Source organism: Lithobates pipiens, unplaced genomic scaffold, assembly GCF_037356315.1.
Source record: "Lithobates pipiens isolate NorthernLeopardFrog02 unplaced genomic scaffold, aLitPip1_a1.2 Scaffold_16, whole genome shotgun sequence".
Lineage (NCBI taxonomy): Eukaryota > Metazoa > Chordata > Amphibia > Anura > Ranidae > Lithobates > Lithobates pipiens.
In genome coordinates this window covers 431,663,027-431,675,945 of record NW_027507748.1, presented here as the reverse complement: position 1 = coordinate 431,675,945, position 12,919 = coordinate 431,663,027, and the positions used below count along the sequence as shown (strand labels likewise).

The following is a 12,919-nucleotide window of genomic DNA, read 5'->3' as shown; positions in this document are numbered from 1 at the left end:
CTGGCATTGCAATGGCCCCCCTACCATTAAAATAACTGACATACCTGTCCCGCACTTGATGGCCGGTTTGGGGGGGCCAAGCCAGTACTGCCTGTATCCAGGCCTGTGAGTACAGATTCTGCAAGTCCAGCCTCAGGCCCAACTGACGTGATATATGTTGGGAATGCTTCTTAAAAAATGACGTATGCAACAGCACAGGATTATATGATTGATTGCTGAGAGAAATAAATGGAACTAGCTGGCCATTATCCTGAAGGTCTTCTCCACAACACTTCTAGCTTTGGCCAGCCGGTAGTTAAAAACCCTCCTCTCGGGGGTGAGGGTCCATTGGGGGAAACGGCCTCATCAAGTGCTTGCCCAGACCGAAGGCTTCATCTGCGATGAATACAAAGGGGAGTCCCTCAACGTTCTCGGTATCAGGTGGCAATCCTAGGCCACCAGTCTGGAGACGCTGACAGAACTCCGCCTGGGTGAAGACTCCTCCATCCGACGTTCTTCCCCAGGTCCACGTACATAAATTCATATTGTGCCGACACCACTGTCATCAAAACTACACTAAACATTCTTGCATAACAGCAGTATAAAAATTTTTAAAAGTAGTATTTTAAAAAGTAAAAAATATAAGGCCCACTTATCAGATTCCTCACCCTCTCTGATAGCCCATTGATAAAATTGTATGGGGGTGGGGTTCTAAATTTAAGACCGCACATTACATTTGGAGACATTTGAGAGGGTGGGGGAGGGTTCTAATTAATTTAAGACCACATATTACATTTGGAGACACTTGAGCGGGTCTTTCGGGGAAAACAGTACAATGGAGCTGACCATATGCATTGTTAAAGGGACTAAGCTATAGGTGTATATGGGCCCAGGATTGCATGCTGGGGAGGTTAGTGAAGGCAAATATGCATGTAGGCCAAAAAAGGAGTTTAAAAAATAAAATCCTGCATGCATGAAGATAAAGGGGACATTCACAGCATATTCCAATCATAGTAATTAGGTAATGATGAAATTAATACAAGACATTAGTAAACATTAAATACATATAATGTAATGTTAACCACTTACAGACCGGACCATATTGCTGGCTTAAGACCAGACCACTTTTTGCGATTCGGCACTGCGTCGCTTTAACTGATAATTGCGTGGTTGTGCGACGTGGCTGCCAAACAAAATTGACGTCCTTTTTTTCCCCACAAATAGAGCTTTCTTTTCGTGGTATTTGATCACCCCTGCGGTTTTTATTTTTTGCGCTATAAACAAAAATAGAGCGACAATTTTGAAAAAAACACATTTTTTACTTTTTGTTATAATAAATATCCCCCCAAAAAAATATAAAAAAAACAATTTTTTTCCCTCAATTTAGGCCGATACATATTCTTCTACATATTTTTGGTAAAAAAAAATCGCAATAAGCGATTATTGATTGGTTTGCGCAAAAGTTATAGCTTTTACAAAATAGGGGATAGTTTTATGGCATTTTTATTAATAATATTATTTATTTTATTTTTTTTACTAGTAATGGCGGCGATCAATGATTTTTATTGTGACTGCGACATTAGGGCGGACAGATCGGACATTTTTGGGACCATTGTCATTTATACAGCAATTACTACTATACAAATGCAGTGATTCCTGTGTAAATGACACTGGCAGTGAAGGGGTTAAGTGTTCCTGGGGGCGTGTTACTAACTGTGGGGGGCTGGGCTTTGTTTTAGTGAACACTGATCTTTGCTCAAATCACATGGAGCAGAGATCAGTGTCACTTGTTGCTAGGCAGAACGAGGAGATGCTGTTTACAACGGCATCTCCTCGTTCAGCCGCCCCACGAGAAGATCGCGGGTATGCCCGCGGGGATCATATCTGTGGGACCCGCGACCGGACTCACGGGGGTCCTGACCGGCACGCGAACGCGCCGCCGGCGGCATTTAAAATTGGACGTACCTGTACGCCAATATGCCTGCCTGTGACATTCTGCCTATGTACATCCATGTGCGGCGGTCGGGAAGTGGTTAAAGGATGAAACCTATCTTACTATAGTCCTTCTGCAGGACCTGAATAATGGCAGAACAGGTCTCTGGGATAATGATCCCCAGAGCCTGGGGGGAGATGCCTGTCGTGAACTTGAGGTCCTGAAGGATTCTCCCAGTCGCCAAGTACCGCAATGTGACAACTAGCCTCTGCTCCGGAGTGATGGATTGCCGCATGCAGGTATGCTGCCTGCTGATATAAGGGGTCAGCAAAGCCAGCAGATGGGGAAAAACGGGGGCCGGCATCCTGAGATAATTCCTGAAATCCTCAGGATTATTCTCACGGATCTCATGAAGCAAAGGCATATGCGAGAATTGGTCACGCTGGCGCAGCCAATTCTTCTTCCATGAACTCCTCGCCCTGTTCATGGACTGGGTTCGGGTCAAAGTATTAACCCCAACACCAAGCCCCCACACAGCACAAACTCGAACGAGTACATCCACGCACCATGGCTTCAAAACGGTCGGCTGGTCAAACAAACAAACTTAAACGAACGCACTGAAGAACAGCAAGACCTGTAAAGAGCGACCTGAAGAACAGGAACGAGCGGACCAGAACGCCTTGATATACAGGTACGAACTGACCAATGCACTGAAAACCAGATACAAACTGAACCGCAGAAAACAAATGAAATAAGCTGAAGAAAAGCGCAAATCGTCTCTAACCAAACTTCTACTAACACAATATAAACACGAGATTAGCAGAAGGAGCCCAAGGCGTACTGGGGCTTGAACTTCCTTTTTCTAGTCCCGTTGTACGCCACCGCGTTCGAAACCGGCAGACTTTTGGCGTGTGTGGGCAAGTCCATTCTTTTGAAAGTCCGGCGGATCTCTGCTGCAAAGTCCGTCGGAAAGACTGTCGCACCTAGTCTGCCGGAAAGTCTGATCGTGTGTACGCGGCATAACTGAAACGCACTGGAACTTCAAGCACTTTTGTGAACTGTGCTATTGAAAACCATATAACCTACTTTTCCATGCATTTTTGATGCAGAAAAAATGCACTGGACTGCATGTGGTGTGTACTGGCCCTAAGGCAGTAAGTGTCAGTGCACAAAGTCTTGTGTATGGTAAGCTTACACACTGTGTGTTTGTGTATGTATATGTGTGTGAATATGTATGTTTGTGTGTGTGTGTGTGTGTGTGTGTGTATAGATAGATAGATGTTTCTCTCATCGTGCTCTCATATACTTATGTTTACTTTTTGATAGGGCTGTTATGTATTATTTTTGTGTGTTCAGTGTTTTTAATAAAATACAGCACATATACATTCAGATTCGATCTTCTCTTTTCATGTACATGAGAAAAAAAAAAACACCCAGCACGACTGTGTCCAAGCTATTAATCATAATAATGTTTTTTTTTTGTTCATTTATAAGGTGTGGTTATATGAAAGTCAGCTTATTTAAGTTTTATGTTTTGACCTGCTTGCTGATATCCTAAGAAAAATCTTGACGTCGTCTATGTTATCCATCACCTGAACTTTGGTTCATTCAATCATTTTTCGCATTTTATCTCTTACTGGGTCTTAATATTTCTTTGAGCAAGGCCCTGTTTCCATGGTGTGACTCCCAGCTTGGTAACAATTCTTAAATAAAGCACATCAAAAAGAGTTTTGTACCATATGTCCCAAAATAAAAGTTATGTAATTTTCCAGTGCAAAGATCTTGAAACACTTCCAGAAATAAATCAAATTGCACAGCGCCTCTAAATATTTCCACATTGGTATGTCTTGCAAAGAACATGTGCTCTATTATCTGTTTATGTAGTGCAAATCATGACGTCCTGTAGACAGTGGTGGGTTTTGGCTTGAAAGTCGGCACACTGCCTTTTCCTGCCAGGGATATGAAAGTGATGTGATGAAAATTAGAACTTGTGCTTGGTTTACAGAAATGGTTAACTCAAAAGCAGGAATTGCTGAAATTGAGCCATGTATGCCCAGACCATAGGGAGGGATTGCACATGATAGCCTTTTGAATAATAGCCGTGTCTATTTATACTTGCTTGATACTTGGCATACACGTTAAACTTGAGCTGGGATTTCATTCAATTATTTCTTTTTAATGGAGCAGCTCTTTTTTAACCACTTCCCGACCAGCGCACGACGATGTACGTTGACCGAATGGCACGGGCAGGCATATTGGCGTACATGTACGTCCAATCTTCAATGCCGCCCTGCCATCGGGAGCGTGCCGCCGGCGGCGCGCTCCCGCGCTGGTCGGGACCCCCGTGAGTCCGGTCGCGGGACCCGCGGACTCGATCATCCCCGCGATCGTCTCACGGGACGGCTGAATGGAGGAAATGCCGTGTAAACAGCATTTCTCCATTCTGCCTAGCAACTAGTGACGCTGATCTCTGCTCCATGTGATTGGAGCAGAGATCAGCGTTCACTAAATGAAAGCCCAACCCCCCCACAGTTAGTAACACACCCCTAGGAACACTTAACCCTTACACTGCCACCCACTGGTTAACCCTTTCACTGCCAGTGTCATTTACACAGGAATCACTGCATTTATATAGCAGTGATTACTGTATAAATGACAATGGTCCCAAAAATGTGTCAAAAATGTCTGATGGGTTCCCCACAATGTCGCAGTCACAATAAAAATCACTGATCGCCGCCATTACTAGTAAAAAAATAAAAAATTATTAATAAAAATGCTATAAAACTATCCCTATTTTGTAAACGCTATAACGTTTGCGCAAACCAATCAATAATCGCTTATTGCGATTTTTTTTTTTTTTTACCAAAAATATGTAGAAGAATATGTATCGGCCTAAACTGAGGGAAAATTTTTTTTTTTATATATTTTTGGGGGATATTTATTATAACAAAAAGTAAAAAATAATGCGTTTTTTTTTCAAAATTGTCGCTCTATTTTTGTTTATAGCGCAAAAAATAAAAACCGCAGGGGTGATCAAATACCACCAAAAGAAAGCTCTATTTGTGGGAAAAAAAGGACGTCAATTTTGTTTGGGAGCCATGTCGCACGACCGCGCAATTGTCAGTTAAAGCGACGCAGTGCCGAATCGCAAAAAGTGGTCTGGTCTTTGACCAGCAAAATGGTCCGGTCTGAAAGTGGGGCGTTCATTGTCATTGGTCATTTTTATAATATAGCCGTGAATAAAATTATACATTAATGCAGAGCTGTATGTCCTGAATAAATATGAAATAATTATTTAAATAAAATGTTCTGTGAATGTCCCGTTTCATAATGACCAATTTAAAAAAAAAAAATGTGTATGAAATACGTAGTGAAAGTTTATAAACCTTGTGTAGTCCCAAAATAAAATTGCATTATTAAATGTCCTCTTGTGAATAAATGAATCCAAACAAGTGCTTAATCAATGCTCTGTGAGCTTGAAATCTACTGGGTGGTATCATAGAAACTCAATACTGTAAAAATGGTAAAGGGTGCCACATTCCATAACTGAAAAAGCAATTGAATGAATAGAGAAAAGCAATGGATTTCATAGTCATCCCAAGGATCAAAATGTTAAAGCAAAGTGTAGCTTCCGCTCATTCCCCCCCCCCCCCCCCTCCACATTTGGTACCTTTTGGGAGGGGGATCGGATATCATGTTCCCACTTCTGTGGGAGCCACAGCTGCAGCTGTTAATGTCACTGTTTGGGTCAGTCCTCCTTCCCTTGTCGGGCTAGTAGGAGAGAGGAACGGAGCCTCGCGCATGCGCAGTAGGGTTCCCAGCGTGAAGCTGTAAGGCTACACTGCCTGGTTCCCCTACCTGCAATGGCAGTAGCAGCACCCGACAACTGATGGAAACATCAGCTGTGGTGCCGACAACTGATGGACTCCAGGAAAGGTGCATTTCCTATTAAAAGCCAGCAGCTGCAGTATGTGTAGCTGCTGGCTTTTAATTTTTGTAGCAGTGGGTGGACCTCCGCTTTAATATTGACTCATACAGCTTTTATTGGGTACTAAATGTAAAACCAATTAATATTGTTTCACATAGTTATGGAAGGAAGAACCCCCCCCCCCTCTTCCCCATATGATGCAAGATGAATTCTTATTCTTCAATTTTATTCACGGTTATATTACATTTCAAGTGTGTGTGTTTATACTGTATATATTTATTATATTTACTATTCACCATTTTTTTTAGCTCCAATGGTGTGGCATGGGGGTGGACTGATTGTTTTAGGTCATATCTGCCATAAGTTGGTTTATATTGATGCTTTAGATAACATCTCATATGCTTTAATGCTTTGTTTTTTTTTTTCATTCAGGGCAAAGTGACAGGTTTTCCTGATAGGCCCACGCCTCATGATACATGCCTTCCTCAAGCTCCCCTCCTGCTGTAATTGCAGCAGGAATGGCCTGGTCAGGAAGGGGGGTAAACATTCTGTAGGTGAAGTGGTTAAAGTCAGCAGCTACAAATATTGTAGCTATTAGACCTTGTTCACACCATGTGCAGACACGTTAGTTTCTCTGCATGCATTCTGCAAGGGCACAGAAAAAATAAAATAAAAATGTTCTCTATGTGCCCTGTTCAAACCACCACACTGGTATCATGTGTGGATTTTTTTTGGCGTAGGAATCTGCAACGTGTATGCAGTTTTCTGCATTGAAAAACTGAAGTGATATCCACACTGTGCTTTGAATAGGGCACATAACTGACGTGCATGAAAACTGACATCAACATGCATAAGGTCTCACTGAAATGCCCATGAAAATTGATGTGAAACTGACGATTCTGCAAATGAAAATTGCATGGTTTTCCCATCAGTTTTCATGCACGTATGGTGTGAACTTGCCCTTATATATATATATATATATATATATATATATATATATATTTTTTTTTTTTGGCTGGACTGAAGATCTTCTTTTAACCTCTCAAACAAGAGCACTATATCCTAAATGGAAGGGAAGAAAGTCACATTTTATACCTAAATGTACTGGATATTTACCAAGACTCTCACAGGTGGCTGGGGAAGTATGAGGGTGACGACCCCATGACAAGAATTAGGATTTAGAGACTGGTATCACAATGGTTCTGCTTAGCATGACAATACCGTTTTTTTGATCCTATCAAGTATCATGCGGATAGATTACATATGGTACTGATCTTTTCTTTAAGATCTCTTTAAGCGGATCTAAAGGTAAAAAATACCTCTGTTCCAAAAATCCAACGCCTGCAAAGTCCCACGCCAGCATCTTCTCTCTGGCTTTTTCTAGGTGCCAGTCTTCGACCGTTTTGCTTGGCCAGCGCAAGATGACATCACTAGCACGCATGTGCAGGAGTGGAGTCATCCTAGCACACAGTCGGTGTGAACTGCTCATGTGCAATTCAGTGTACATTAACAAAGAGATTGCATTTATCTCCGTAATAAATACTGTGCCTGTTCCCAGTTTATCATTTTCTAACTTTCATTCCACGTTTATATGTTAGCGTGGTGTTTTTTTTTGTTTTTTAACGTTCCAGGCTTTTTATTACAAAACACTGATATGGGTTTTATATAATTTATTCCTTTGTAAACTGTGTTCTAAATTTTGATTTGGTTTATTTTTTATCGTGCTTGTAAAAAAAAACAAAAAAAAGAAAAAAAAAAAGGATGTTATTGGATACATAACTGAACAAATAAAAAGATCTGTAAAAAGGAAGTGTGTAAAAAGTCAAGTTGAAATTCTTTGCAAATATTCTGAATTAAATCTTCTTTTTTCAGTTAAAGCCATCTCTCACACATGTTATTCTTTGCTTTATAGCAGCATGATGCAGAGGTAAAGCATCTGTCAGAAGCTCTTAAAGAGAAGATTAAAGAAAACAAAAGGCTAAAATCCTCTTTTGACACCTTGAAGGAAATGAACGACGCATTAAAAAAACAGGCAAGAAACCGCCTCTTTTTGTAATACTTATCCAATGAATTAACTCTGACCCACTTATTACATTACAGGTCAGAACAAGATAAGATGATCAGAAACCTTTCCGAGTATGGTTTACAAACTGAACTAAAAACCTGGTCCTCTTTGTTGGTGTTTCACGCTCTGGATATGCTGTGCTTTAGTTGTCGTCATTGGTGCACATAGGATAACTCTGTAAATCCTATAACCCTAGAAAAAATGCCCTTTCTTTAGGGAAACTGCTGTTTTTTTTGGGGGGGGGGGGGGGGTTATTTGGTAAAAAAAGATCAATGTGTAGCCTATCCTTCTCACCATGTTATTGACTAGTAGTCTGAAAAATTATAGAGCTTGATTCCCATTGTGAAATAGGAGCGTACTTTTATCTTGATGTGCTGTCATGTAGTTGAAGGGCCTGGACACAGGCACAAGGATATAAAAAGCCCTATCCAGTTTATTGCAGAGGAGGTACAATAGCTAATTTAGACATTCAAATGACCTCTGGTTTAAAAACTATTTCTGCTGTTTAACAAAAAGTTCATCATTTAAAGAGCTGCCGTTGCTGGTCTACTTTTGAAAATGCTAGTTGACAGGCTGGCATGTTGATGCATTTTTTCTTCAATGCTCTCTGAGTAACTAAAATGACACAAATATAAAGATAAGGTTTTTTTTTTTTTTTTTTTTTTTTCAAAACAAATCCAGTAGTGTCAGCCCCATTGTTATCTCATGACATGAGTCCCATTATGTAGGAAAGAAAATCGCTTGATTCCCCCACCAACACAGTCAGTTTGGTGGGAAAATCCCTCCCGCAGAGACATTGAGTTCTCCCGCCGAGGAGGGGAGGGAGAAGCCATCCCCACTGGGAGAACAGTGGTTAATCTCATGTTAAATCTGACAGGGTGGCTGTACCCAAGTTGATCAATCAACTTGGGTACTTTCAGCCTGACCATACATGAATCGAACTGTCTATGGCTGGCCTAAAAAGCAGTTATATGTGAACTACCTATATTTTTACAAACCTGTATTTTTTGTTGTTGTTTTGAATAGAGTAGGGAAGGATTAAAACTCCTGTTATGTTTTAATTACTGCCTTTGTCTTCACAAATTGTATTCACCCTCTCTTGCTGGCCATGCTTACTGAGACAGAAAATGAAAAAAGCCTTGACGGGTAGATCCGTCAAGGTTTTTTGAGATGCCTGGTCTGCAGACCAGCATTTTAGCCAAATCAGGCGCCGCAGCACCACTGCTGAAACTGAAGCCCTGGAGAGCAAAGAAGCGTATCCAGGGCCGCGTCACAAACGAACTTAAGGCCGTGCACTAACAGGTCTGCTAGTTCCACTCAGAAAGGAGAGGCCTGCTGCTTCTCCAATTCGTGGTGCAAACGTTTGACCCATTCAGTGTCTGTGACACAAGTGCTGTGGCCAGTACTGGTCGTATTGCTGACCTCACAACCGTAAACAAGGAACGGGCCACTGCCTCGGCCTTCCTGTAGGTAGGGTCCTTAAAGTCAGAAGTCCCCTCTACCGGGATCGTGGTTACTTTGTTTAACCTGGATACTGAGGGGACCACGACCGGAGGAGCTGACCATTTTTTAAGGAAGTTCTCCTCAAAGGGGTAGTGTACCGCCACTCTTTTAGGGGGCGAGAAGGTCCGTTGCGGGCTTCCCCATTCCTTGTATATGAACTTATCGAAATAAGTCAGATACGGAAACACCTTAGGTGTACGGGCTGGCTTACGGGACCCAAAAGGGGACGCTACTTCAGCAGAGGAACCTGCTTTATCCTGAATTTTCAGGGTATCACGCACAGCTGTGATAAGTGCTCCAACTAGCGCTTTGCCTTGTGTGGACTCGGACGGGGACTCATCCTCACTGTCTGATCGGTCCTGGTCAGCGTCGTCTGAAACAGCTCAGGGGCCGTCAGTCTCAGTGGGACCCGAGTCTGCGTCAGAGCTCTCTCCGGAGGACAGGGGACAGGGGCTACTTTTTACCATCTTTGTGCCCGCACAATGCCTCCATCCTGGCAACGAACATTTCAAGGACCGCCAACAAAGTGTCCAAAGGCACTGCACTGTTTGCAGATGAGCCTATTGCAATTACAGGGAGTTCTGCTGAAGAAACACCAGTTTATGAAGCCATGCTGACCCACCCTGTCTGCCACCCTTGGGGACTTAGGACAGGTGCACAGTTCCACCCTCCTAGCTGCTGCAGACTGAGGGACCCCCACCGCAGGACTCGCCTCCCCGACCGAGTACTGCGCCGTTCAGTTTACAGGTGTCTGCCTCCAGTATCAGCTCCCAGGTGTCCTGAGTACAAAACCGTGCCATTCTGAGCAGCAGGGACCAGCGCTGAGGCTAAAAACCGCACTGGGCTACAACAAAATGACCCCGACTGCCCTGTATAATGGAAATAATCACAAAGAAAATGCCCGCTGTGCTACAGAAAAATGGCCCCTGGCCATGCTTTCCACTGAGGCACATCAAAAATGGCAGACAAACAACTGTACACAGTGAAAGGACAGATAAAATGGCGGCAGAACAGCGCTATGGCGATCAGCACATACAGACCTCCAGACACCCAGCAGGGAGACCACAAACGCCCAGCGCAGCCCCCACATGGTGACCGTAAGTGCGGCATATTGGTGCTAAAAAATCCAGCAGTGATTAAATATCACCAAAAGAAATCTTTTTGTGTGAAGAAAATGGTAAAAATTGCACATTAGCGTTGCATGGCTGCGCAATTGTCATTCAAGGTGTGACAGCGCTGAAAGCTGAAAAATTGATTGGGCAGGAGGGGAGTGAAAGTGCCCTGTATTGAGATGGTTAAACACTCTGAAATTGAAAGTTGAAAATGGTGTTCTCTTTTGCATTATCCATATTTCATAATATCTATATGTAATCCTTCTGTAATTTGTTCCACAGCACTAGTGAGAGGTGGTGAAGGAATGCTACTATTTGAGGGATGTGATGTCGTCATTCCCTTACAAGAAGTTGATCTGTGTGGGGTTCTGTCCACACTCTAATCCTCCCTCTTTCCTGTTCCTTTTCAGGTGTTTGTCACTTGTTTCACTAAATGCAGCCGCAAGGCACCGTTTTGAAAGTATGAATGCTGCACCATTTTAACCTCCAATATCAGTGTGCAGTTTAAAAAAAAAAAAAAAGCTGTCATTGCATTTCAATTTCCATGATTAATGCTGCTACCTTTTAAAGATTATTTCCCCTTGGGTGGTCCACCCTCTATATTTCTATTGGTAATCATTGTACCAGAACTTGAACCTGATGGATTTTGGTTCTCGCCAAAACAGGAGGTAAAAGGAAATCTTTTGTTGGGGGAGACTAATAGGGAATTTCCATACTTTTTCTACTTTGCAGAAAACTGTAGAGTAGTGTGTGACTGTACTTACAATTAAGTGACTAAACTTGTTCTTGTTGTAAGTTATGTTGAGATGTAGGAAAGGTCCCGCACCATTTGGTATTGTTTATTGAGAGAGTGCATTTTAGGCACCATGTTGCTTCCCTCTCCAGAATAAAATCTTGCATTCTGTAATGTGTTCTCTGTATCTTTGCAGCTGAATGAAGTAAGTGAACAAAACAAGAAATTGGAAATTCAAGCTAGAAAAGTGCAGTCGCGTCTGGAAAATTTGCAAGTAAGTTTTATTACTGCTAATTATAGCACTGACACTTCCTATGAATAAACTACATATCCCACAATCCCTGGGTCTCTTAGCACTGGTGCACATAAGAACTAAATAGCTACTTAGTGACCACCCACAGTTTACTTGGACAAGCAGCTACTGTAGACAAAGCAATGTACCCTTACGTCGCTGCCTAATTCTGGGTTTAGGGCACCCATACGCATGTCAGCATGTCCCGACCAATGATTCACGCCTGGGACCCGCTGAAGGGCTGTGTGCGTTCACAGCCCACAGCTCTGTGTTGGCATTCAACACAGAGCTCTGTACACAGGGAATGATCTCTGTGTTTCTCATCCCTGCCCGTGTTGGGCTCAAGCGTGTTCGGGATCGTAATCCCAACCCACCTGAGCAATCCCGCCAGGAAACCAACAGCACACCGCCACTCATAGGCAGTGAGGCGTTTCCTGATCTTTGAAGCTGCAGACCGGGAAATGCCTCACTGCCTATGATTGGCTCTTTGCTGTCGGCTTCCTGGCCCGGATTACTCACATGGGTTGGGACTACAGATCTGAACACGCCTGAACCCAACGCTAATCCCTGCTTTGAAATTTAGAGATCAGTTAGTAAAAGTAGCACACTTTACACATAGTTAAGCAGCCCTTGATTGCCCTAGATGTTAACCCATTCCCAGCCAGTGTTAGTACAGTGACCACTTATTGGGATTTTATTTTTATCAAAAACATGTAGCAGAATACATTTTGGCCAAAATTTATGAAGAAATTTGATTTAAAAAAAATATATAAAATATATTAGATATGTTTATAGCATAAAGTAAAAAATACTGGGGTTTTTAACCACTTGCCGACCGCCGCACGACGATGTACGTCGACAGAATGGCACGGGCAGGCATAAGGGCTTACATGTACGTCCTTGCCTGCCCGCGGGTCGGGGGCCCGATCGGGCCCCCGCCCGGTGCCTGCGGCGGTCGGTATTCGTTCGGGAGCGATCCCGGACGAGGGGACGGCCATTCATTCATGGCCACCCCCTCGCGATCGCTCCCGACGAATGAAAATGTCCCATGACATCACTTCCTCTTCTGTAATGTAAACACAGGAGAGGAAGTGATGTATTCTCTCCTCCGTGTCTGTATTTTTCGTTCCGGCACCGAGGAGAGAGCATCGGTGAGTTGCACAAGCACTACACTACACAGTAGAACATGCCAGGCACACTCACACCCCCCCTTTACCCCCCGATCACCCCCCAATTACCCCTGCCCCCCCCCCCAGTCACAGTGACACCAATTGCATTTTTTTTTTTTTTGCATTGGTGTCATTTGTGACTGTAATAACTGTTAGGGCAGTTAGGGTTAGCCCCCTTTAGTTCTAATGTGCCCCCCTAACCCCC

General features: G+C 43.1%; 1 protein-coding gene across 3 annotated transcripts in view; it reads left to right on the top strand.

The window, feature by feature from the left end:
- The window catches only part of CCDC138 (coiled-coil domain containing 138), a 92,821-nt gene that overhangs the window by 35,373 nt on the left and 44,529 nt on the right, over window positions 1-12,919 (top strand). For all 3 annotated transcript variants that reach the window (XM_077482608.1, XM_077482607.1, XM_077482609.1), the window contains exons 6-7: window positions 7,753-7,872; window positions 11,450-11,527. In XM_077482608.1, coding sequence (XP_077338734.1) covers window positions 7,753-7,872; window positions 11,450-11,527 — 198 coding nt within the window. The remainder of the gene's footprint in view (window positions 1-7,752; window positions 7,873-11,449; window positions 11,528-12,919) is intronic.